Below are 27,375 nucleotides of genomic sequence, written 5' to 3'. Positions count from 1 at the left end.
ACTTCGCGAAGGGAAATCGACGTATGCTTTCTCTCGCGATTTCGATACAAAAAATAATTTCGGCACGAGTCTCGCGACGCTTCGTGGAAGAGCCTGATTGCGCGCTCCGTTATTCTTTCCGAAACTAGAGCTACCCTCTCGCGATATTAGATAATAAAAACATATAGAGAGTAATGAATACCGAACGAATGGATGTGACATCATATATGTGACAATTAAAATATAATGTATGAATATGTTTTTTAGAGAGAGAGAGTGTGTGTGTGTGTGTGTGTGTGTGTGTGTGTGTATGGGTCTTTGTATGTGCGGGTCTGTTTTGTATGTGTTTCATCATCTCCCACAATAGTAATGATTATTAATGATAATAATAATGATAACAATTGATAAAAATTATGTAAACGATGGCGCTGACGATCGAGATTGACGATTTTACACTGGTGAGACGATGTCGGCGGCAATTAAACGACTTTCGTAATAATACAATGAGGATTATCATAGCATTACGCAGTTATCTTTTCTTCTTTATGATACAGTAAAGTACAGTGTGCCAACTTAAATAACAATGTTTAACAATTGATAATATCAAACAGAATATTATTCGCAAATATATTTATATATATTTATAATATATATATATATAAATACATAAAACGTAACACTGCTGCGGTTCGCGAAGGAATGCCCTACTAAAATAGGTATCCGCATTTTTTTTCTTTTATCTCCCCCTCTCCACTTTTCTTTCTTTCAAATTAGAAATGAAAGAGCGATACCTTGGCCGACCGAAATTAATCCGTCCAAGATAACGTCTAATCTCCCTTTCTTTTTTTTTTATATTTAAAATGCACAAGTATGCAAACTCATGCCTTCGAAGAATCACCAATCGATAACTATGATTAAATTGTACCTTGTGTGCAATCTTTGTCGACAAGTTAAGAATCAGTTTAATACGAGCCTTCCTCGAGCACGGAGAGGAGAAACGTCCCGCTGTCAACGGGCGTGAATAAAGAGACGAAAGGGTTATATCAATATCAATTATCCTTCCTTATTTCTCTCCTCCTGTTTTTCTGAAATTGAATGTGCAGTTAAAATAGTAATAAGCATATATATTCGCGCAACGACTTTGATTGTACTAGGTACATCGGTCATTCGCGAATATAATCTGCTGAGTCACGATAAAGAACTAAAATAAGATTGTGTGCTTGACGAACGGATTACCGAACGTAGATTCTGCTTATAAGCGTGTCACAGAGTTATCTTGCGATCTGCACTGTCCATTACGGCTATCGATGTATGCCCTTTGTATTCGCCAATCGTAGCGATTGCAGCACCATCATCTTCGGAGGCTCCATGGAGCATCTGGATCGGAAAAGAAGATTGTCGCGAATGGATCAGTGTGACGAGAAGACTCGAACAAGTCTAGTTCGCGGACAGAGCTGATTGAAGGCAGCGAGTGATCGGGGAAGTACAGCCTGCGGCGTCAATCACATGGTAGAAGATCGAAGATTGGTCGCTGTCGATGATCGTATTGAAGAGAGCATTAACTTGTCGCGCGAAAAAGTTCGTTCATCCGTCCGAACGTCGAGAGAGATTGATCCAATTGGAGTAGGCAATAATTGCGGTGGCTAGCGCGGCCTCATGGAGCTGTTGAGGGGTTGCATGAGACCACCATTGATGTAACCGTGATACGTAGTGTAAACAGCCGCCGGATTCTGTTGATGCGGGTCCTGCGGATACGGTGCTGGTACGTTCACCACGCCGACTGGTAGCTGGCTCGCCTGGTTCATAAAGCCGCCAAGCTGCGCTGCTTGATTCATATAACCGGTCGCTGGTTGCGCTACCCGGTAACTATACTGGGCGGCTGCCATGAGATTCGTGTTGAGGGCAACATTCGGGCTGACGCGGCTCGCCGCACTTTGCATCTGTGGGCAGGTACCGCTCGGATCGAGAGTCTGTCGGTAGAGACTCTCGCTGGGATACGGCTGCGTGAGCGATGGCATATTGTTCGCGGACGAACGCGAGGTGGATCGGCTAGGTGGTCCGGGCGTGCCAGGAGGCACCGTGTTGACATTGTAACAATAATTTTTTGCATAACCCAAGGGTCCAACTTGAGGTGGCGTTGGTAGCTGCCGCGATGTCTGCGGTGGTGTCATAGTATGTGGGATTGGTGGCGGCGGCGTCAGGTTCATCGCCGGTGGCGGCGTGGGCGGTATCATTTCCAGACCGTTGGTCAGCTGTTGCAATTTCGCCAGGCTGCACGAATTGGTGGTCTGATGACTACCACCGGAAGTGGAGAGTGGAGTTGGCGCTGGGGTATGCGAATGTGGCGGCATCGGGGGGTTTGTTTGTATATAGAAATTCGTGGCGGTGGTGCAAGGTGTCGGCGCACCGGAACGGCCGCTGCGATGTTGGATCACAGCGTAAGTATTCTGTGGGAAACCTTGCGAACCCGCTACTGCCATATAATTGCCTTGCGAAATCACTGCCATGTTGTGCGAATGCGCGGCGTGCGGAGTGTGCGAATGCGGATGTACTGCCGGTGGTACGCTCATCGACGACGGCGATTGCTGATATTGTGGTGGCATCGCAATGTGCGCCGTGTGTGCCACGGACACATTGCTGTGACTGGTCTGCGACGTCGCAGCGCTGTGCTGAGAAGTCTGGGTGGTATGAGCTGGTGGGGTGGCTCGATGTGACCTACTACTCTGTTGCGTCGACCTGGATCTATGTGTGGTCTGTGAACCACTGGCGCGCTTGCTGTGTGATTGATGAGATTGACTTTGCTGTTGTTGAGGCTGTGGCTGTTGCTGATGCGTGGATTGTTGTTGCGACTGCGCAGACTGAGATTGACTGTGCGCCATACTTTGACTCTGCGCTTGTTGTGCCAACGATAATTGCATTGGTTGTGGCGTATGTGATTGGGGTAACGGCTGAGGCGTATGGCTTGGTGGCAATGGTTGCGGACTCTGCGTAGGTATACTTTGCGGCGTGTGCGATTGTGGCATCGGTTGTGGCGTATGGCTCTGCGGAAGTGGCTGTGGGCTCTGAGTCGGGATGCTCTGCGGAGTACGTGGTTGCTGAAGGGATTGCGGAGTATGTGGCTGATGCATTGGATGGATGCTCGGATGATGGGTCGGCGGGGTATGCTGCGGCATCGAGCAATCGGCGTATTGCACTTGCTGCGGCATATTCACTGACACCGATGACGTAACAGGTGTTGTAATCTGCATGGCGACTGAGATCGGTACGTTTGCAGGCGGCGGAATAGACGGTAAAGCACTGGGAGGTCTCTCCACGCTATTCTGCGATGCAAGATCACTGGCTATGGAAGTGGGCGATTCCAGACCCAATTGACTCACATCCAGATCACACTGGCTGTAATGCAACGAGTGCACAGAATTAGTCGTCGAGTCCGGTGTGTAGACTCCCATAGATGGCAAATCTGGCTGCGACGGTGGTGTTCTCTTCACTGAGCCCGGATTCTCAAGATGTGGCGTGGTTTTACCGCTCTCAGGCGAATGCTGTTTCAGTTCCTCCGTTTGAGTTTGTAATTGCAAAGTTGTATCCTGATGTTCTACTGTGGGCAATGGTTTTTCCTGCGGCGTGAGAGGCTCGGCTTCCGATGTCACCACCGCGTTAATGAGAGTGCATGTGTCCTTCTTGTCTACGGGTAAAGGCTCCATTTTCGGTCGCGACAGATCAATCTTGACATCCTTCGGCGTTTCATTAACGAGTTCCTCTTTAAGAGGATTATTGCTATCATCATCATCCTTTTTCAACATAATGCTGCTTTCTGATTTTTCGATTTCTTCCTCTTTTGGTGAAACAACTGGTTCAGGTACTGATTTCGATGCCTCCGGACTGCAAACTGGGTGCTTGTCAATCTCGGAGTCCTTATCACATTCGTTTAAAGTTTCAGTCTGATCGTCGCCGACCGTTGGTGATAAATCCGCTGCTTCCACCTTCTGCAACGAACTTTCGTCGTTGTCTTTCTCCTGAATCTTGTTATCCGCCTTCTCGTCCTCACATGATTCTTTCACAGGGCTCTCCGTGCTGGGCGAGGCCAATTGCATTACTGGTTTAGGCGTTGGTGCGGTTATTTCTTCCTCTTCCCCTTCATCCTCATCACCGCCCTCATATTCGCCGGAACTCGCGGATACTACTTCCGTTTCCGTGGGAACGGGCAAACCATTGTCCTCCGTGCTCTCCTCGCTCTTATTATCATTGTTACCGGAGTGCTTCGTGGACTCTGGCACAGACGGCTGTTTATCTCGAACGGGAGAGCTCTTCATCGATTCAGGCGGTGGAGACAATGAAGGTGGCGGTATCACAGGACTTTCGGCTCTATTCTTCGTGTTGGGAGATTCAGGCGTGAGTTGCGGCATCTTTAGAGCTTCCATCGTTTTACTTCTACTCCGCCTAGATAATGGAGAGTTCTTAATATCCCGCGCTTCCTCTTTACCATTACACTGCGTTGCATCCTCTAGAGCTTTCTTTTCCTTTGCCTGCAATTTAGTTTGTCTGCTGGTAACTTTCAACAAAATATCGTCCACTTTGCATTGTTTCTTTGCCAGTTTAGGTGGACTCGATACAGAATCTAACTTAGGAGGTGTTTTTCTAGTGTCCACCAAAGTTTCTTTCACAGATTCTCTTTCTTTTGCTTTATTATCCCTCTCTCTTACTTTATTCTTTTCTTTCTCGCGCTCTCGTTCATTTTCTCGCTCTTTCTCTTTTTCCTTTTCTTTTTCTCTTAGAGATTCTCGCGTCCTTTTCCTACTACTGACTTCTACTTTCTCTTCCTCAGCCTCAATCTTCTCGGAATGTTTTCGTTTTCTTAAAGGTGTGATGATTGATTCGGACATAAGCGTCTTAGGTGGTCTGATCCTTCTCCTCGACATTGTCATTACTGGCGTCGATTTCGGCGATGTCATCGGAGTTACATTTCTTGCCGAGCCAAGAGCGCGCGCGTTTCTTGGTGTAGACGTTGCACTCTTAGCGTCTGTTTCCGCGCGAGAATCTTTCCGATTCTCTGTGCTCTCGACGTTACGGCTTTCCCTTACGGATTCTTTTGGTTCTCTCAATTCTTTCTTAATCTCCTTCGTATCTTTAACATCCTTCTCTTCTTTGGATACGTCCTTGTGAGATACTGCAGTCTTTTGCGAAGCCTTCGGTTTCACAGGTGTTGATTTCAAAGGTGTCGATTTCGAAGGTGTCGATTTCAATGGTGATGATTTCCTTTGGCTTACTCTTCTAGCCCGAGATTTCTTCTTTATCTTCACTCTTTGTATTTTCTCGACGACAGCTGGCATAGGTTTAGGCTCAATTGCAGGAGACATTTCCGAGCCAGTGTCACCATTCTCCTCCTGGTTCTGATAAGGATTAGGGATCTGCGTGACTAACGGTATCCATCTGAGACAGTCGGCGTCCAGTTTGATGCGCAAACTCTTTCGTACTTTCGTCATGTGAGCATCTACCTTGCTCCAATCGACTACCACAGCCACTTTACTAGTGTTCACATCTCCTGGTAAATGAACCGACCTTATAAATCCAAGCAATTGCATTGCTGTGGAGATATCATGCGCTGATACGCCAGTTTCCTTCGTGATATCGCCCAGCTTGATCTCAGTATCGTTTCGATGCGTGTCCAAGTATTCGAGCACTACGCTTTTCCAGAAGGAATGATACGACACTCGACCGAGGTCCGAAAGCGGTTTCTCCGGTGTTCCCGGGAGGCCCTCGACCTTGGATAACAGGTAACTGAATTCTATGAGAAACCTGCCAAAACCTTGTCGTTGATACTGCGGCAGAGTCATAATGCAGGATACGTTGTACCTTTGTGCCGGACAGTGTTTCTCCTTGCTAAAATAACCTACCAAATGACAGCCGTGTTTGTCGTTTTTGGTCATAGCATAAAAGAGAAACGGCTCGACGTCATAGTAGAGAGTCTTGTGATCCAAAAATAACTTCGCCAGTAAACACAGATTTTGACAATATATTTTGTTTACGTTACCATCGATCTAAAATATAAAAATATTTAGTTTCGTTAATCAAATGAGAAAAGTTGTAAAATATCTATTACAGTACGTACCTCAAATACGGATAATCCATCGCACCTATAAATTTCAGTGGCGGGTGGATGCCTCCACTGACACTTGTCCATGTGCCTGTCCAGCACAGCCCGGCTTTTCGTGTATTTAAGACAAAACTCGCAGAAGAACAATTTAGGTAATCGTGCATATTCTTGAGGAAACGGACTTGAATACCATGTCTCCACTTCGTACCGACCGAATACTATTGCGGCAGGATTTCGTGGTGCGTTACCGGATGCATTCGGCGTGTTAACGTACGATTGTTCATTTTCGTCGTTGCTTACTGTCAGCCGAGCCCTCTCACGAGCCTCTTTGATGAGATCCACGTCTTTTTGTGTGACTCCTGGAGGTAAAGTTTGGGGTACAACTGGCTCTTCTGTAAAATGAAGAAAAATGATTACGAGTGTTAATTGAATTCGTTTAGCAATCTGTGCATTTTAATATTATCTTTCTTGAACAATATTTTTTTTTAATATAATCAATTTTATAAAAAATCAGTCAATATTTAATCATTAATAATTACTACGTGATACTGCTACCTACAATTGTAATAGTTTATTGTATGAGAAAAAATAAAAAAAATGATGTGTCAATGTAAAAGAAAGTTAACAAACGAATTCGTAAATGAGAAATGTCATGAATAAGACACAATAGTTAAATACATCATATATGTGCATAGTTTGAAAATATTATTTTTAAAGTATGTTGATGAAGTGCGCACTGATACTGCACGTTACAAGATAAAAAATTATGTTAATATTGTAACAATGACTTTTTCTAAATGTACAAAGAGTGAAGACAAACTTTGCTAATATTTATTAGCCGCGATTTAAATATTAATGATTTGAATAAACTAGATATCGAGGTATATCAAAATATCGAGGTATTAGTTACGTCCTGTTGGAGAAATCAGTTGGGGTCAAACATAAAAAGAAAGCAAAATTAATCGAACGGCATAGCATGGTGATAATAGCGATCTAATGTAATGACAAAAGAATGCGAATAATTCATTTGCCGTTAATAATGTGAGTAGTATCCAAAGCAAAGCTGTGGGTTAGATTAGTGGGATGTGTTGGCAGTATCAAAGTTGGCTCTTCGACGGCAGGAACTTTCTTGTCTTTTTTCGTGAACAGGTAAGGGGCGGTGGTATATAACAGTGCCTGCTAAGTGTCAGCAGCAGCAGGTAGGCTCCAGTGTGAATGGTACAAGAGAGCGGCTGAGTAAAATAAGCCACCCAGTGCCGTATTTTTCTTCAGTGCCTGGAAATTATACCTCGGTTTTTGTACAAGGAGGGGAAGAAAAGACAACAAATCGATCACGTAGCGTTTGATTAAGCATTGCACAGTACATAAAATGAGTTTCATTTTACATAAAATGTGCAAGACTGATCACGTGTATGTATTTTTTTTGAAAAACAAAATTTCGTAACGTCTCTGTAAATTAACTCGCCGAAATTCGACAAAAAAATGTTTTGCGCGATGTCAGAAATCATGTAAACTATAATATAAATCGATCAATTACTTAAAATAAAGAATAGAATCGAAATGTTACAATGAAAAATTAAAATTTCTCTGTAAAAGTGCGAATATTATATGTACATGATGTGATACGTTTGCAGATGCGACTATAGTTAATATCCTGAAAAATGATGACTAAATTTAAAATAATAAATATAGGATGAAGGCCTCTACAAAAGGACGTATTCTTCAAAATTGTTTTAGTATTTCTTGATTTGATAGCCATTTCCAAATGTAGCATGGACAAAGGAAAAAAATGCCAGAGCCAAGTAATAATATGATTAATAACATGCAATAACCACAATAGTATCCACATAGTGTAAAACAAATGAAAATGAATTCTTTATAAATTCTTCTAATAGATGTATATATCTTCTAATTATTGTATTTCTGTACATTTCTTGCAATAAATATATTTACACATTATCATTGGTTTTACACTATGCAGCAGATTAACATCCTGTCAAGAAATTGTGATTGTTCGCATTTGTTTTTAAGATCAATTATATTAAGTTGTAATTAAAGTTTTTATATATATAAAATATTTTTTTAATTGAACATGTCTAAGCTAAATAATTTTTATATCTTTACTACACATCGGAACAATCACGTTATCTTGAAAAAAAGTTACAGTCATCAAACGCACGGTCATTAACACCACACTCATCATAACACCACACCGCCAACACATCCACGTGATCGTGAGCTAGGATTAGATTAGAAGGAAGTCTTCATTGCGACTTTTTTTAGGGTGCATCGAGGTTAGGAACTTGTGAACGGGTGGGGTAGACTCTTACCCTTCCTGATGGAGCAGGGTGTCGCGCGGGGTGTCGTGGTGGTGTTGGTGGTGGTGGCGCTAGTACAGGTTCGTGGATTGGATTTTGGATTGGGATTTGACTTGATAGGATCAAAACCGAGGCCTGAGAATTTCCCAACGGCGGGTACAGGGTGGCGTATGTTCGTATCCGAAGTCATTTGTTTCTTTCGTAACTGTTGTTGCTGCTCATGTTTCGATGATGGCGATGATGGATCCGCGGCGCATTTTACAAGTGACGGTGCGTCTCGCATCAGTTTTCTCCTCTCATGTTCGTGTCTTTTACTATTCACTGCAGTTTTTACCAGACCCGAGGGCGTCATTCTCGGTAATTTCTCGTTAAACAAACTTAACATACTCTCGTCGGAAGGTACAAAGATACCAGGCCTCGGTAATCTCGATATCTCAAAAGTAACTTCAGTCTTTTTACGATCCTTGAGTTTACTCGTGCCAGTCGAATCGTCTGGTTTGTTTTTCTGTGTTCCTTTCGGAATTTTGTTCGTTTTAGCAGTATCTTCTACATTAGGCCTTTTTCTTCGATCTGGAGCATAATTCGGTGCCGATGCACCAGCCGATCTTGCCCTGCTATTTGCGGATGCTGAAAAAAAGTGACTCAAGCCGTCAAAGAGACCTTTCAATTGGCCGCTTCCGGGCTTGACCTTGTTATCCGTGCTTGCAATGCCGGTAGCGTTGCGTTCGGATTTGTCTTTCTTTTTACTATCTGATGGACTGATAATGGCTGGCTGTTGTATGTGTAAGCCAAAGGTCGGCGTATCGCCCACATTGAGTTTAGGTAAAGATACGCCAAAAGTATTGGTGATATTACTGAAGAAAGGTGAGTCTACGTTCAGTTTTGCTGCGGCAGCGGCAAAGCCCCACGGCTTGTCCTCATCGAGGTCACAAGCGAATGGCGCCTTCGCCTTTGGAGAATTAATTCTCTCATCTTGGACATCGTCCGACGAGGAGGAGTCGCTGCTCTCGCTCGAGCTATTGCCCTCCTCATCGTCCTCATCGTCATCTTCGCTACTGTTACTGCCCTCTGAACTCTCACTGCTATTATCAGCCTCGCTGCTGCTGCTACTGCTGCTGCTGCTGCTAGATACGCGCGACGTTCCGATTTTCTTCGGGTTCGCGGCACCGCCCCGAGTTGACCTAATGTTAACATTCCGCGAGGGTTTAGATTTATCACCGCCCCCCACCCGCTTCAATTTATTGTGCTCAGCATTAAATGCGCTCAATCTAAAGAATTTTTGTTTCTCCTTAGAAATTCTGTCGTTCTTTTCCTCGAGCAGCCTACCCTGGCCTGCGAGTGGGGTGGGGGGTTGTGGTAAAGGAGAGGAAATCATAGGTGGTTGACGAGGGGAGACAACACCCGCATTACCGTCCGAGCTGCTGTCAACCTGAGCCACTACCGCATTGCCTTTCTTGCCTGGAGTTGCGTTCGCCAAGCTCTTTCTGGATACCATTGATCTGTAAAGAAGTAACCAACAATATATATATTAATCCTGTCATATAAAATCATATTACAATACGATTGTATTTTTTATCTCAAAGTCGAAAATATTATTTGTCACGAGGCAATGAGAATGAAAGAGAACACTTGTTAATAAAATACACGTAAATTATACACACTTTCGATTCTCACGTAACTTGCTGAGCCTTTTCCTCGCGCTAGTCGGCGTGTCATCAATCGAATTCGCATCTTGCGCCCTGCCTCGTTTATTATCTTCCTTGCTGACCGGCGTGTGTGCTGTTTGACAATGCCGACATTTCCAGGGTGCCTTGATTTTCTTATCAAGGGCAGGCTCGATGCAAGCGGGATGGTAACACTTGACGCAATCGGCGCACTTGACGAGATAATTTTGCGACTCCCGTTCTAGCTCGCAGCCGGCACAGGTTGGCGAACAACCATCGCAGGACCAAGTTATACCTCGATCGACGAGTATCGAAAGCTCCGGTGGCGCACAAGAATTATGTAGAGCCGCACCACAAACGCAGCACCTGCTTAACTTTTCGTTGACGTTCCGCTTGCTATTATTGTTGTTACCAGCCATTGTGGCGCCGAGGCACTCTCTGCATATCGGCAAAGGAGCGGGCAACTACAGGAACAGAAATCGATAAATCGATAAAGTAAAAATATCCAAATAAAAGTATCTAAGTAATTATAACATAACGTAGCGTACAATATTAGAATTTATAGAATTTATGTTATTTTCAGCTTTGTGCATATACATATTTATAAAATTAATATTATGTTATTGAGAATTTTTCTTGTCATCTAGAAGAGGAAAATCCTATAAAATATAAATTTAAATAGTGAAACTTCCGTAGCCTTCACACGCCAGCTGCATATCAGCCTTCACATATCGACTCGATACTATCTATCATTGCGTATTGCATATACAAAAGACGAGTGAGTCCCGGCACGGAACATAATTATTCATTTAGGTGGCAGTAACGCAGAAATACTGGCTAGACACGACGGTACTCTTATGCTCCGGAGGGGTGCATCTTATTAAGAGCGTGTTGCGCCAACCATGCAGCAATGGTAGCGATAATTTTGAAAGAAACGCTCGTTCACACACAAATATTCTTTACATTCAGGGAAATATTCTGTAACATTCTCGCTTTCAATCCTATTTATCCTATTTATCCTATTTATCCTTTTTAATTCTACATTTAGAATTATTTCTAAGCTTGCAACAAATTGAAGTTACTCATATTATATGTATAATTAAATATATAAATTTAATACAATTATATAATTAAATTAAAATTAATAATATATATAAGATACAAATCAGTATTAAAATCAATATTAAAAGAATCAATATTAAAATGCCCCTTAACTTCCAAAAATTTAAATAAATATTTAACTTGTTAATACATTGTGAATTTGATTCTTGAAAGGATAAAGAAAATTTTCCATCTCTGAACAAATAAATTCTCTTTGAAAAAAGGTTTCGTAGAGTAATATTTTTTTTTAAACGTTTGTTCGTTAAAGGAGAGGCAGTAATCTAATGCAAATACACGTGGGGGGGCTGTTGTTTTCTTTAGTCAAGAAGACGGAACGAAATTAGAGAGAAAGTGTATGCAGGCAAACACAGCCTCCGTTTCTCGCACCAGCCGCTGCGACCTGTTGCGCGATTGGACGACTCGCTGTATCGGCGCTTTTACGCGTGCATCCGCAAATGCTTCACGCGCCAACGTCGTCCGTTAATTTCATTCCGCGTCGAAGCCGCGCGAAACATACTTCAGGTCATCACGATTCAGAGCAGTATTATTTTATCGTGTGCTACAAACATCGACCCATCGATAGACATTCAAATTAGTTTAATCGCGAAACAAGGACCAATTTTATCTCTCTTTTAAAATCATGTGTCTTCAAACGTGAACAATAAGATCGAAGCACAGAATCTTTTATTTTATTTAAAGGAAGGAAATGAAGAACTTCGATTAATTCATTTTCTTATGTATTATGCAAGATTCTGTGCTCCCACAATAGAAACTATTCACTTCAAAAATTATTTTTCATCCCGCTATTTATCAGGCAGACATCCGTCATGAAAGTCTGATATGCACATTTCTACGAATTTAAGTTAATTTTAATCTCAGCTCGGTACTATCAAGAGGTTGCTTGATAGTAATACATTTGAGAATATTTCCTCAATGAGTTATAATATGAGAAATCGTAGAGTCTAAGGCTCAGTTTCTCCAATAGTAAGATTAATTTTAATTTCGATTTAACTTACTGTTTATGTTTAACTAATGCTACTTTCTATCAAGGTGGATTAATTTTAATCTCAGTTCAATTTATTCTTTATCTTCTTTTAATCCTCAGAACTAGAAAAAGAGATAGTTAGAATTAAACGATACCGAATTAAAATTAAACTACATTGATAGAAACGGGCATGATTTTTAGAATTAAAAATAGATAGAGATTGAACCAAGTTAAAGTTAATCTTACATTGATGGAGCCGGGCCTAAGTAAACAAAATTCCGTTTCTTTAGATCACTAAGGATCAATGACTTTCTAAGAGGACCTAAATACTCTCTATTCTATAACTCATAATGACATAACGTTACATTATCGTTGTATAAGTGTTGTACACAATAAAAAAAAGCTACGAAACAACAATATAACGATAGCATTAACTGTCGTTAACAGTTACAGAATAGACATTACAGAATAGAGACTTTAATTCGGACTCGGACGACGGGTTTATCTTTTTCCATACAGGCTGACGAGGGCTGACGTCGCTGACGAGCGTCACGATCGACCCGGGCGGCGGGTCTCGCCCGCTGCAGTGTAATTTTCAAAATGGTCGTTCTCGCAAAACAGCGCGCGGCCAGCGATCGATCGTCTCACCGGCCGGCGATTTGCGGTGTAACGACGAGGCAGCGGGGAAAAAAAAAGCGCGGGAAATGAACCGCCGAGCGACGTACGGCGCCTACGGTTCGACCCCAGGAGTAACCCACCCACCTGATGCATGATGGGGACGATGGGGACGTATATTGGTGGGACCCGCGTCGGCGCGCCGCGATTTTTCGCGCTCGAAACGCAGTGGAAGAAAGAAAGGGAGCGCGATTCCGCGGTGGAGGATCAATAAAAGAGAAACGTTATACAAAACGAGTCCGCCGGAAGTCGTCCGAGATAGCCCATCGTCCCGTCCCGGCGCGATCTCGACCTTTCCGCCTCCCCTTCCCGCCCGTTCTCCAGCTATCCTCTCCCCTCACCGCGCTGTCGTCCCACTCCAGTGATCGCCAACCGACATTCCCAACATCGCCGGAACGTGGGCACTACGGCGTGACCCGGCGCAATACTTTTCCGGCTTTGAACGTTCTCGTTTGCGCGCGAACCGAGCGGCGCGTAACGCGAGCGACGTGGTGGGAAGAGATTCACGATTAGATTCGACGAGTACGCCAATGTCATCCATGTACGCGTCTCAACCTCAGCAATCTGATCTGAACAGTTTACTCTTATTATTTTTCGAGGATTATTCGAGGAATTTTGTGTTGATCGCGTAAACAATTTGTCACTGGTTCATAAACCGTACTAGACTTGGATTAACTTTAGTCTCAGGTCAATTTACTTTGTCTTTTTCTAATCCTAAGAATGAGAAAAAGATAAACAGTGAGTCAAACTGAGATTAATCACATATTGGTGGAACCGGATCTTAGAGATTTAAAAACTGAAGTGCGAAACACAAAAATCTTATAAAATCACTAGAGAATTTGATAAACGCTTACATCCGTATTTGTAGCGATTTATTTGATGAATTATTCTATATTACGTTCTGATTATCTCATTGCGATAACGCCGCTCGGTTGCGATCACAACACGACATCGAGGAAGCTAAATTTACTCGAGTACTTGAGGGTATTCGGCTTATGTTCGAGTTATAAAATCGTAAAAAATATTCATAGAAATATTGCTGCGATATGATATCAAAAATAAAATCATAATACGAAGCTAAGAACCTAAATTAATAAGTCATTATTTCCTTCTAGCTGGTATCGTTAATGTCAAGTAAATTCAATCAGAATTAACTCTTTTACCTAACTTTAACCTAACTTTAACTCCAAGAGCCCTAGGACGAATAGTTCTATTATAGTTGTATATAATTTTGAAATAAATTGTTAATAATTAGATTGTGAATAGTTTCAGTTAATCTGATTAGACCATGGATATAGAATACATATATAATAGACTAAGCATTGCAATAGTCAAACGCGCAACCTGCTGTAAAACTACATAGAAGACCTATTTGTTTCTCTTGCATCTCATTGATAATTTTGTCTCCCACTGGAATTTAATCAAAACCAATGAAATACTAGCAAGAGAGATAAAACAGGAGGTATCACTTCTCATTCTACATTTTTTCTGCTCCATTCTGTCTGTCCGCGTTGCTTAACATTCCCCAAAATTCTTATACAATACTTAAAATGAGATAAATATATATTCGAGTGTTAAAGAGAGAGAAAGCAAAGATGCTGAGTGCAAAAAGTGCAAGCAACGCAAACAGATCTTATGCTGGATTAGACAGAGAAGAATCATTCATGCTAAAACTAGCGTTGTCCAATGTTTATGATAAAACTAGATTGCCATCTTCTAATAGACCGTATCGTCAGAGAATACGTAGAGTATAGAGAGCTATAAAGCTGTAATTCATCCGACATCTCCGTCGGTAATTTTGGCGAGTCACAAGACGTGTTTTTCCACAGAATGACTCATTATCGAATGTACGACTTATAAGCTGGTCGAAGTGACTCACCTTGGGCATGGGCGGTTCCCCGCCATCGCTGCATCTTTTGCCATGTGGCCTGTCCGTTTGCCGAAAGAGTTTGCCATCTTGAATTACTAGTCCTCGTTCAATAGCTCGTTTGGCCGAAAGTTTGAGGGAGATTCTAAGATCACCCTCGGCACTCTCCTCGACGGTGTGACTCTGCCTAATATATCTCTCGAGGCTCCTCAAGCTCGATCCGTCGCGCTCGCCGAGTTCGCGTACAGCCTTGCTCAAGATCTTGCTGAGATCTGCTGATCTGGTGACCGTAAGCTTCTTGGATTGAACAATACCTGGATCTTTGTACGAGGATTGACCCTTGTTGAAGATTTTGAGCACATCGCCGCGCTTGACAGCGATTTCCAAGTGTTCGGCGATATCCTCCTCGTGATAATAATGATGCTGGCGTATAGCGTGACATATTCGCTCAACGCTCGGCCGCTGTTTCTGACTGCGTATCTTTCGGATCGCATCTAGAAACCAGGTTGTCCATGTTTCGGGCGTCTCGGACTCGTCCATCACGTCTCCGTCGGCGGCGCGAACGGCGCGGACGGCGACGACGACGACGTCGTCGACGAAGACGAAGTCACGGCCGGTGCTTCCTTTTCTCCCCTTCCTCCTCCTCCTTCTGCCAGTAGGCAACGTCGTGGTGAACGGCAGATGTTTACATTCTGTTGCAACTCTTCGGTTTCTCTGCTTGGATGCTAAGCCCTTCACGGCTTCCTCACGTTCTCACCGCAAGCTATTGCGCTGACCCTGAAACAAGAGCACGGTTGAATGGGGTTGCAAAAGTCGCTGCGTAGATGGGAGTCTACCGAGTTTCGGCCGCCGGCATTAAACGATTTTTCCGATGTGTCGTACGATATTTTCGACGAGTTAGAGGACATAAGATGTATCTGACGTCCTCTAACTCGTCGAAAGCCATTGGGTAATTGGCATATACATCGTGCAAGAAGTTGATCGAATTACTCGCCATTGTTTACCGTAAAAGATACTTATCCAGAGGGATAAGACGCAGGATTGTAATTAAGCTATGTGCAGTGTAATTTCAGTAAATTTTATTTTTGATCGATAATCTACGTAAAACGACTTCTTGGACCTCCGAGTTGAGGATTCAATCATGTAAAACAATTATTATTGCGGATATGAAGATTCATCTTCAGAACAGGCAAAGATCCACTTGTTGAGTCAATGTTGATCAATTAAAATACTGTATGTCATTAAAATTCTACATTATATATAATAATAGAACTAATTACATTAACACTAGAAATATCAAAAATGTTATCGATCATTTCTTTTTTTTCAAATTAATATTATATCTTTTATATAAAACATAAAATTCTGAAAATTTTTGACTTTTCAATAATCATGTCCTTTTAGAGATGAAAATAACCAAATTTTATGATAATTTACTCAGCAATTTAAATAAATGCGGTAAATTAGTTAATAATTTATGGAGACTGGTAAAATCGTAATTTAAAAAAATTATAAAGATAAAGTAATTTAATTTAAGAGTATTTAGTCATTAAGTTAAAAAGTTGGAAAACACTTTATTTAATTTAAATTTTCATTTCGATACATAATTATATATTGATAGAATAATTAAGAAACCATATAATATAAGTAATAACTAGAGAAACTTCAAATAAATTTTTTATTAAAATTTTTAAAACAAAAAGTGTGACAGGTACAATAAAATCCTTAAAAGTTAAGAAGTTAATTATATTTTTCATACCTTCTAAATTTATAGCCTACGTAGTAAATAGAAAAACTTTAAATAAATTTTTTAATTTTGAAAACAAGTGTAATATAGGTACAAAATCTTATATTATATTTTTCATATCTTATAAACTTATTATAATACTTTTATTTGCTTGCTTTTACTTTTAGCGACTGTCATGTTTGTACTAGAGTAAAAACAAAAAATAATATAATCATATATCAAAATATATATCAAAATATATACAAAAATATATTAATTATATTTATATTAATTGACAACGTTAGTGAGCTTTGTTCCGATTAAATTATATCCTATTGAAAAAGATCACGTAATTTGAAAAATCACAAGATATTAAAAATAATTTTATCTATCATGTGATTTTAATTTTATAGTTATTAAATTTTAAATTTTAAATAAATTAAATAATTAATTAATTAAATGATAGCAATAAAAGAAAAAAATATATATCATCTAATTTTAAAATTTTATACATAAGAACGAAAATACAATTTATTTGTGCATAAAATTATAAGAAACAAATTTTATCAAAATTATCAATAAATTACTATTTTACCACAATTTTACCGTAAGTAATTGTAAGATTGAATTTTACAATATTTTTGCATCTCTATGTCCTTTATATTGATAAAATATTTGATTTTCATCACTTTCTTTATTTTCATGCAAGTTTATTCATTTAATTCTTTTAGTAAATAAGAAACATTGATATTTCTAGGATTAACAAATTTTGTTTAAATACAATTCTGCGTCTTATTATCTGCAATATGAGCTTTGTGTTAAATTAACTCAAAAATTTGAGTCTGAAAAAATGTGTTAAAATGAACACAAATTTTCCAATTTAGCAGTTGTTAGCAGTTGTTTTTTTTTACTAGCACTTTGAAAAACACGTAGCAGTCAACGTGTTAACAAGAATATTACGCGCTTGTTCAATTAGTCTCGCGCTCCATTATCGGGAGCGCGCGTGAAGATCATCCTCGCGTGCTCGCGGAACTTGCCAGAATTATACCGACTTCGGGATTTATTCAGCGCGTCTTTGTTCGCCGCTAACGCGGCGTTATACAACACCACGTTCGATTCTACGATCGGGTCATGCGATTTTCGACTTCGGTCTTAAACGACTGTCCGGTTTCCCCCTGAGCGATGAACTTTCTCCTGCGCGCGCGAAACTCACACGTGCGTACATACATGCGTGCATACACGTGGCAACGCACACACGAGCGGTTCGGAGCAAATATTTAAAATCGCCATATCCCGACAGCGAGTATTGCGCAACGCGCAAACAGCTCACAGGCGCGCGCGGTTTATTGAAGTCGGTCGCGTGAATACGCTGAAACGTATGTCGGTGATCTACAGGATCATGACACAACAATAAGAATAAAGTAAATAGTATATCGATTGATCCACCTGAGGTAACCCTCCCGCCAAGAAGCTCTGAAGCGGATGTACAATAGCAGATAATATAAGGATGTAGCATACGATATCTCAGATCTGAGCTTTTTCACAGATTTGATTGCTTTAAAGAACTCTTCTTGAATATCGAAGAGATCGTTATTTTCTTCAAATCAATAAATAATAATGAATAGTAATAATATAATAATACAATAATAAATAATGAATTCATTTATCATTTTAGTCGTCTTTATTTCTTCTTGTTTATTATCCTTTAAACATCTCATGTTTTTATTTTTTCGTGTCCCTTTAAACAGCCTTACATGGCTGTGGTTCAGTAGAAAAAGTAGCTTTGCAACTGTTGCAAATTTTTTCATAATTCTTTACAATATTTTAAATCAATGATCAATTTAATTGTGACATTATTATTTTAGTTTGAATTTATTTGATTGTATTTCAATATTTTCACGTCCAACAGTAAATGGCGCGTGGTTCATTATATTGAAAGATCTATTTAAAATTTGGATATAAAAATATTATTGGACATCAAGATCTAACTTCGACTGTATATATAAATATTGACAATGAGATGATAAAAGAATGGTAACAAGAAAGAATAAAGAGAATAATAAATAATTGAAGAAATAAAAATGACCAAAATAAGAAATAAATTTATTATTTATTATTGGCAATATTTGTAATAATTTTAAGCTACTTCTAGCATATCCAGTTCTTTTTCTCAAAACTGATAAATGTATCACAGAAATAATATTTTATAAAAATAAGTACATTACTCAATTAATTTCTCAACAAATACATGTCCAGTAATATGCCTATCTAAATTATTTACTGATATACATATACATATATACATATTTATCTTATTTGTAATTTTCGCTCTAGTTCTCTTATGGTAAAATTAACTTCAAAGAACTAAGTGAGCATTACAATGTCTCAAAGAAAGATGCACTATAACATTTCGAAGAAAGTCTCAGTATTAAATAAAAAGCACAGCGATCCGGAAAAGGATAAATTTCTCAGACTAAACTTTTGAAGATCCAAGAGGTACTTCTTATAACCTTCTTCAAAACATCGTGTCGACAAAATTAGTTGACCGCTGAACTTTCGGAAATAAAAAAAAAGGAAATAGAAAAAGAAGGTCGAATGACTCTCGTTCGAGAGTCTCTACCATAATCTGCCATGGCTCAAGCGTGAGAAACAATGCGCTTAGTGATCACGTGGCCTAAATGCTCCTAATAGAACAACATGTATATACAACGGCGTTTATTTAATGCGCACGGGATACACAAAGTGTAATTCTCCGGTAAGCATAGCGGAAAGTTCGACCGTAGGTCGGTCGAGAGATCCATTGTTCGAGAGGAGACAAAGACCACCCACCGTTTTCGTGCAATATCCATATCGCGTAAGCACGCTTCGATCGCTGACGGAAATCGCGTTAAAAGATCATGTTCACTTCACAATTGGATAACAGCCGCTCACAATCCGGAATTACACACCTTTTACCTATAGATACTCCCCTATTTATATCGTTAGGTAACTGAATCCATAATCTCATTAACTACCCCGCTCAAAAGTACCTTTTCTAAAATTGTAAATAAGAAGATTAAGTGATTTGCATACCTATAACAAACCACGAACAGCTGGTTGTGTTCAGCGGAAAAAGTATTTCTACAACCGTTGTCAGATTCTTTAATTTTGATTTTTGACATATAAATTCTGTGAGGAACTATAAGGCCAAAATCAATCAATATTAAAGAATTTGACAACAGTTGCAAAACTGCTGAAATTTGCTAAACAGACATTTTTTTAATTTTTTGGAGTAAATCTCACTTCAAAAAATTTAAAGAGTAAGAAAAAAAATAACATACTAATTCATTTTTCGATTCGTGAATCGAATTGACGACAGAAATGTTGGACATCCTAAGTAATTTTTTTTAGGCAACAATAGGTCATCTACAAGACTAATGGAAATTTCCAAAATAAATGTCATGTATCAGAATCGGTTAAATATCAACAGACGTGAAAGTTCGACAGAAAATGTTTCCAATACCACGAGCGTGAAAAAGATTAATTATGCGAGAATTAAACGGCAGCTGTGTCGCCGATGTAGTCGCGATACGAGTTGACCTAGGCCAGTGATAATAAATACAGGCCGACATTCGTCGAGGAAGGTGAAAGAAAAAAAAAAGAGACACCATAGACCTCCAGCAAAACCGGCTTCATTAGAAACCCTCGCTACCGGGATATTCCTCACCACGTGACGCGTTTTTTATTCTCAAAAGTGATGTCTATACGATCCTCAGGGCCAGTTCATGGTTTCCCGCCAAAACTTCACCAACTTCTGACGACCAGTCCTGTCGACTGTTCACGTTCGACTGTTCTTGAAACGATAAAATAAGGCACACATAATGCACTACTCCGCAGGACTCTTTTGACCCTGAATAACCGGAAGACCACTTTGAAAAGCGTTGAAGGATTCGAAAAACTCACCTCGACATGAATGAAACATTCTTTAGGAAATTCGTATTAACTTTTCTATGATGCTTTCATTTTTTCATTTTACAAAAAAATGCCTTAAAATGTAAAAATGAAAGCAAGATAAAATCTGTACCACATATTAAATTGACAAACAATTTAATAATATTGATGCTAATAAGCATCTTATAAGAAAATATTTTAAAAAATTAAAAAAATTTTTTAATTATTTAAAATTCGATATAGATATTCAAGATTGAGAAAAAAATTGCTATTTCAAAAAAATATTAATTGACTCAACTAAATGCAACAGTCACGGGCTATCAAACAAATATTTATTAATCCATATAAATAACACGTTTTAAATAATTTAAATTACAAGATCTTGTTAACCTATTATATAAATATATAAATACTTGAATTAAATGAATAAATAATCACTACAAACTAAACACATTTAGTCAAAATAACAACTTTTTTTCTCAATATATTGACAAAAAGACTATATATTATACAAGAATAACAGCTTTTTTTTCGCAAGCCAAGCACATAATAATAATGAATGAAACTCGCGATTCCAAAACACCATGCACAATTATATACATTTTTTTGTAAATAAATTCAACTTAATACCTGAACTATTCAATAAATTATATTATGAAGCTATACTTAAAGAGAAAAAAAGAGACCAGTTACGCGTTAAAAATGTAAATATATAGCCATATTATTATCGCCGGAAGAATGACGCGACATGACGCAATTCGGCGGTGCACTCCAAGGCTCCCGTTGCATCGACGTCGATTAGCGCTAACATCTATTATTTCAGTTTCGTCACTATATTTCAAGACAATCGCTATCAAAAGAAAAAAAATAACGAGTCGTTATCTGAGTTTATCAGAAAAAATAGCTTTGCAACTGTTCTAAAATTCTTCAGTATGATTGATCTTATCCTTAGTTCATCACTGAATCTAAATATATAAACCAATCATATTAAAGAATCTCACAACAGTTGTAAAGTTGCAGCTAAACGCAATCATTAATTTATATTTCAGTAATATTTACTATACTAATGTGTCTGCAATCGCAACGAAGCAAATCTCGCTTATCTGGCTCATGAAAGTTGTCGTATCACATTGCGTGTATCGGCTCTAGAGATTAAATCGTAATTTCTGGAAAGGAGAAACGCGGCTGAGAAATTGGAAACCTCTCGAACACAGACGGCGGAATGCACAGGTCAAAAAAAGAAACGTACGTCGAGCAACCGTCGACAGAAGAAACGATCCTCGACTTCGCGCGTTGCACGCTGAAACGTCAATGGAACGCCGCGTGTTTATCGTAGTTTTATCATGCGGCTTCAATGAGAGATACCATAGTACTCGCATCTTTACTACGTGGCACGGAACTTTTAATGTTCCATTGACGCGCACGGTTCTTTCCGTGGAACGAAGGGAGGGATGAGGTTTTCTACGAATGGCGACACACTTTCGGAGCGAGGTAACTCGCGAAAACCAAGCGTGCGTTTCTCGCGAAATGTTGCGAGAGAGATCGCCACGGTGATATTCTTTCAGGAAAAATAAAGGGCAAAGCTGAAAATTTTAAGACTTTATTCCTCGATATATCCAAATTAGTTTGTGACTGTCAGAAGTCCGCGCAATAAATTTCTGAAATTTTCTTGCGCAATATATCTTAGACAACTCCTAGAAGTAAAGCACAAGTCATAACATTAAAATGACGTTATACACAAAATAGCTACAACTTTGACTATTAAAAGTCACTTTTCAATCACGACGCGATTGTCATTTTGATGTCACTTTGTTGCTGTGTTTGGGCTAATATTGCACTTGCACGAAACTAAATTTGTCGGTTATTCTCATATAAAAATTCGCCCATTGATTGGAATGTTAATTTATTGGAAAAGAATTTCTGGTATATTACAATAAAGGACAGAACTGAGTTTTGAAAAAAAATATTAGATCATTTAAAAAGTATCCGCGGTTTTTTGTTCAATTTTTGAATGAAAAAACCGCGGATACTTTTTAAATGACCCAATATATAAATTTAAAGAACTTCAGGTACCTGAAATGAATGAAGATCCTTTACAATAAAGAACGTATAGATCCACCGTGAAGATCGTGGAAGAAACGGAAAATTCCACACAGTCGAGTCTGGTTGTATTACTGAAATTCTTTCTTAGAAATGGAACAAACTAGAATTTTCTGATTGAATCTTTCATAATTACAGTGAAATAATCAGAATGCTAGTCAAATTCTAGTTAGAATTCTGCGCAAATCAGTAAAATCGGTAAAAGTTACCAGCATGACGAAGTATGACAATTTCAGCCAATTCGATCGAAGCCTTTTTCTCCGACACGTAACTCGGAGGGAAATCTACATGCCTTCGATTTCGACGAGAGTCAATTTCCCAACGAATGTGCGAAAATTATCGCGACGCTTCGTGACGACGAAAACGCGGCGGGACGGCATAAAGGACGCTTCCAAACCTGTTTCGAGCATCCGGAACCTCGAATGGAAATATTATTTTCTGGAACGCGTAAGATCCAGCAGGTAGGCTTTTCGTAGATGAATTAAGGATCGATCATTGCATAGGACAAAACGACGAAAGAAGAGGACAGAGAGAGAGAGAGAGAGAGAGAGAGAGAGAGAGAGAGAGAGAGGGGGATAGAAAGCGATGAAGGAAGGAGGCCGCGACGCGCATTTCGCTCTCCTGTCCGCCGTCTTTCTCTACTCGCGCGCGCGGCTATCTTATTAGGCGAAATGAAATACAGGCTGAACGAACACGTCCGTCTGTTTGTCCGCTGTTCGTCCGGTTAAAACGATGGGGCCGAGGGCGAAGAGAGGCCGCCGGCTGCGCGTGTTTGTCGGGGCCCCTCTTACCCGATGAACAAACGAACGAACGAACGAACGAAACGAGCGTGTGAGCGAGCGAGCGACGGCGGCCGAAGGTGAGGACGCGGAGAAGAGTGGAGACAGAGAGAGAAAGAGGAAGAGGGAGAGAGAGAACGAGCCAGCTGCCGTCGTTACCGAGGAGCGGTTTGTCGTCAACGATCCTAACTGCTGCCGCCCGTCGCTTGGCGAAGCGTACACGCGCGAGAAACGTATGCGTTCGCCGTCGTCCGTCCCGGCGGAGCGATCGGAGGCAAAAAGGCAGAAAAAGAGAGATGTGGTCGAAAGAGAAAGAGAGAGAGGAGGAGACAAAAACGAATGGACGGATAGATGGACGAACGAATGGACGGATGGGCGAGCGGGTGGATGAGCGAGCGAGCGAGCGAGCGAACAAGCGATCGATCGGTCGGATGGTCGACCCTGGCGAGACGCAAATTGGCGGGCGACGGAAAATCGCGGGAACGCGATAAAAGCGAGATTGTGGGAATCGCGCGAGTCACCGCGACTCGCCGCCGAGCGTTGAACGGCACTCCGCCGTCCGACGGGTAGCCATTTTGAGCGACTGTTCTCGCATGGGATGTTCACGGCGAGCTGTATCCGCACGAAATGACCTCCGCGATCGAGCGGATGACGCGCGGACGACGTCCGCGCGTTCGACAGCGACGGTCGGGGACGACCTCGTTGCCGACGATCGTCGCCGAGCGACGCGACGGACTTCCGACGAGCCGAGAATCACGAGTTGATCGAGATTCGGATGACGCAGGCGAGTAAACGTCTCGACTGGACGTCGTGCTGATTGCGACGGACGTGATACTCGCTCCGACGACGTCCGCGCGACGTCGAGGCGAACAGATCGGAGCGTGCGGAAACGTTGAGGCCCGTGCGACGGGCAGCCATCTTGAGGCCAGAGGAGTCGGACGGGCTGCTTCTCGGGTTCCGTTCCGCTCCGTCCGCGAGGCACTCTCGCGCGCCGTCCAGGCGTTTCCGACGCGACGTCGCGCGTGTCCTTCTCCTCCACCGCCATCGCCGTCGTCGTTGTGATCTCCTCGCCGCGATCGTCTCGTTTCCCCGCGCGGTCCCTGGCACGGCCCAAGGAAAAAAAACGTTCCGATATCGCGACGTACGATACCTCGTACATCGGAACAAGATGCAGGGAACATCCCGATACTCCGAGTTCCTCCTTCTCTTCCCGTCGTATCGCGTCTTCTCGCGCTGTTAAACGAGGCCTGCAAGCGGCTTCGCGACGGCACCGTTCCCGGTCCTCGTATGCATCGGACGAGTGACGACGGCGACGGCGACGACGGCGCGTGGTTTTTCCACGCACGTAAGATCGGCCGCGATGGCCTGGGAAAGCGGGCAGACGTTTACCTGTACGCGGCGATCCCATCGATATATCCAGAGAGCACGAGGCGGTCGCAGGTCCACCGGATTCTACCGTAACACGAGATACGTAATCACGATCACCAATTATCTCGCGACAACGGCGTCACATTTCACACAAATCAACAAAGGTTACCCACTTGACAAAGATGGCGGTCGCGCGGGGGTTACACACTACGCGCACGCGGTGGGGAGTGCACTGCGCGCACACCGCCGCGCTCCTCCGGCTCGCAACGGCGGAAGCACGAAACACTGAAACGCCGTAAGCGGCACGCGTTCCCGTCTGTTCCCCCGTCGGCCAATCCCAATGCGGCGTCTCATTCGATACACACACACACACACACACACACACACCGATGTACGTACTCATGTACTCGCACACCACGCGCTCTTGCCAGCAATGCCAGCTCTTACGGTGTGATCACATGGCGTCGCACCGAGTCCAACCGAGTCCGAGTCCGAGATCCGACGATCCGACGATCCGACTCCGATCCGAATGCGTGACGTATGTGTTATGCGCGCGCGTGCGCACACATGGAAGGGCGAGTGCACGTATGTTACGTCGCGAGACGTTGTGTGTTATTAATGCGTGCATATGCTCCGACCGCGAGTAGCGTTCTCGTGCGATCAGGCGCGTTAATAGATCCGATTGTTACGACCTGAAAAATTAAGAGACAAGTTAGTGTCTCTCGGCGTTAATCTAACCTTACCCGCGAACGATATTATGCTCCAAACCACGTGCCAGACTGGCAAACTCACGATGACGTAATATCTATTCAACATCGAGGAAGAAAGGATATGAGGAGAAGGGGAGAAAAGATTGATGATTATTTCATATAATATGTATACATCATAGACCCAGCATTGTGCCCGTAGATTGAAGCTGAAAGTTGACAACTTAAAAAGCCATTGGCTTTTATAAAAGTGATAATAATATCACAGGACATCATCATAACTTTATTTGTCACTTAATCAGGGAACACATCAACGCAAGAAAAAGTTAAAATGATTTTATTTATGTGACGTCATGAAAGTCAAAAGATTAATGATTTTTTTATTATAAAATTTGACTGTTTATCGAATAAAAATTAAATCATTTTGATTTTTTTAATTAACTTTTGTGTGTTCCTTGGATATAAGTTTATTTTTTAATATCAAATGATGATATGATGCATTTCTAAATGCATCCAAGGTGTAGATGAATAGTGAAAGTTTAGCTGAAATACACCTTCAGACAAGATGAGAAGTTAAATATCAATTATTTTATATACAGGACTGGGCATGTATTAGAAATACTTTTATTTAAAACAGTTTTTGCAATGTAAGTGTATTTTGTATTTAAAATTGAAAGATTGAAATAAAGTTTTATATATTTTATAATTTTATATATTTTATTTCAAGTAATAAAATTGATTGTCAATTATAGTATTTGAAATACAAAATACAAAACACTTTCATATTCTCTGCTGAAACACAAAATACAATTGTCTTACAAATACTATTTTTCAAATAAAAATATTTCAAATACACGTCCAATCCTGTTTATATATTTATAAATTTATTTACTGCCAATTTTCAGCTTCACTTCGTACAATATAAACATAGTAAAAGCATAGAAATGCTTGGTCTACAATACGTTGCTGAACTATTCATATAGATAGAATACAAGAGACTGTAGCTGTTTTAACAATGAAAGCAACTTTGTAACTGTTGTAAGATTCTTTAATGCAATTGATTCTTGCATTTAGTTCTTCAATCAAATGTATAAATTAATCACGCATCTGCGTGCAACAGAAAAAGTAACTTTATAACTATCGTAAAATTCTTTAATATGATTGATTTATACTGTTTATACATTTAAATCTAGTGAAGAATTAACGGCAAGACCAATCAAAGAATTTTGCAACAATGCGAAGCTGCATTTTTCTGCTGAAAGCAGCAATATTCGAAGGTTCATTCACGTCGCATACTCCATTGAAGCATTACGATGCGGACAAACCTCAAGACGATAGTTCCGTAAAACATCACGTGGATCAAGAAAGAAATTATTCAGAAAAAAACATGATTTACATTGTATTCTCTTCGCAAAAAAAGAATAACACTGATGCACTCACAAGGATATTTCGCAGTATAAACAACTATCGATGTCCTTTATTTTTCCAGACTGAAACTTTCACACACATTGCACGTGTAAACGGAAAAACGTAAAACTTCTCGAATGTCGAACAGAGAAAGATCCGTAGGTCGGCCGGTTGAGAGATGCACTTGACATGCGCCCGACTATACTGCACAAACACACTATCGGTCACATGTACCACGTATACATGGATGTATGCATGTATGTACTCATTTGCTAAAAAGTTGCAACACTTTTGTCTCGAACTCACCCTTGCACGTAGAGCAGTTGAATGTAAATTATTAGATTCAATATAAGTAAGAATCAATCGCTCGATGAACTGGCTGCATTCCGAAAGCCTGCACCGAAAAAGAAAGTATTATAATTTTTTAGTTGCTTTTAGTAAAGGACTGTACACGCAACGTAGCGGTATGTGTATGCATCGCGCGCGAAATACGAATCTGTACTAATCCATGACGCGTGCGTGTGCGTGTGCGTGTGCGTGAACTCGCGTATCACGCGCGATACTTTAACGGCGATACTGGGCGATACCGCGTGACGAAAAGCGAGATCCATTTCGCGCGGCAACGGCAAATATGCGGTACAATGGCCGCCCGCTTCTCGATCAAGGCGACAGGCGTGC

The 27,375-nt window shown here is 40.8% G+C and overlaps 1 protein-coding gene across 4 annotated transcripts; it reads right to left on the bottom strand.

The window, feature by feature from the left end:
- Positions 1-816: 816 nt before the first annotated feature.
- On the bottom strand, positions 817-26,917 carry enok (histone acetyltransferase enoki mushroom). 4 transcript variants are annotated; one of them, XR_015546461.1, is made up of 7 exons: positions 24,605-24,976; positions 14,693-15,457; positions 10,050-10,516; positions 8,401-9,887; positions 6,086-6,462; positions 1,216-6,014; positions 817-1,064 (listed from the first exon to the last, which is right to left on the bottom strand). XR_015546461.1 is itself a non-coding variant. In XM_087410589.1 (6 exons), the coding sequence occupies exons 2-6, from the start codon at positions 15,218-15,220 to the stop codon at positions 1,623-1,625; spliced, it is 7,251 nt and encodes a 2,416-aa protein (XP_087266715.1). In that variant the 5' UTR covers positions 15,221-15,457; positions 26,731-26,917; the 3' UTR covers positions 817-1,622. The 4 variants fall into 4 exon arrangements, 3 of the variants coding, with proteins under 3 accessions (XP_087266715.1, XP_011049986.2, XP_011049994.2); XM_087410589.1 differs by lacking the exon at positions 24,605-24,976 and adding an exon at positions 26,731-26,917 and having other exon boundaries at positions 817-6,014; XM_011051684.2 differs by having other exon boundaries at positions 817-6,014.
- Between the last annotated feature and the right edge of the window lie 458 nt (positions 26,918-27,375).

This window comes from Acromyrmex echinatior, chromosome 10, assembly GCF_024713525.1.
Source record: "Acromyrmex echinatior isolate Ae372 chromosome 10, ASM2471352v2, whole genome shotgun sequence".
In the NCBI taxonomy this organism is placed as follows: Eukaryota; Metazoa; Arthropoda; class Insecta; order Hymenoptera; family Formicidae; genus Acromyrmex; species Acromyrmex echinatior.
The sequence above is the reverse complement of the archived record's forward strand: the minus strand, read 5'-3'. Positions and strand labels throughout refer to the sequence as shown.

Coding starts and splice junctions, on each gene's coding strand:
- enok (XM_087410589.1), bottom strand. CDS start 15,220: ATGGACGAGTCCGAGACGCCCGAAACATGGACAACCTGGTTTCTAGAT. Junction 10,517..14,692: donor GGGAACCGCCCATGCCCAAG/GTGAGTCACTTC, acceptor CTGTTCCTGTAG/TTGCCCGCTCCTTTGCCGAT. Junction 6,015..6,085: donor ATGGATTATCCGTATTTGAG/GTACGTACTGTA, acceptor TTTATATTTTAG/ATCGATGGTAACGTAAACAA.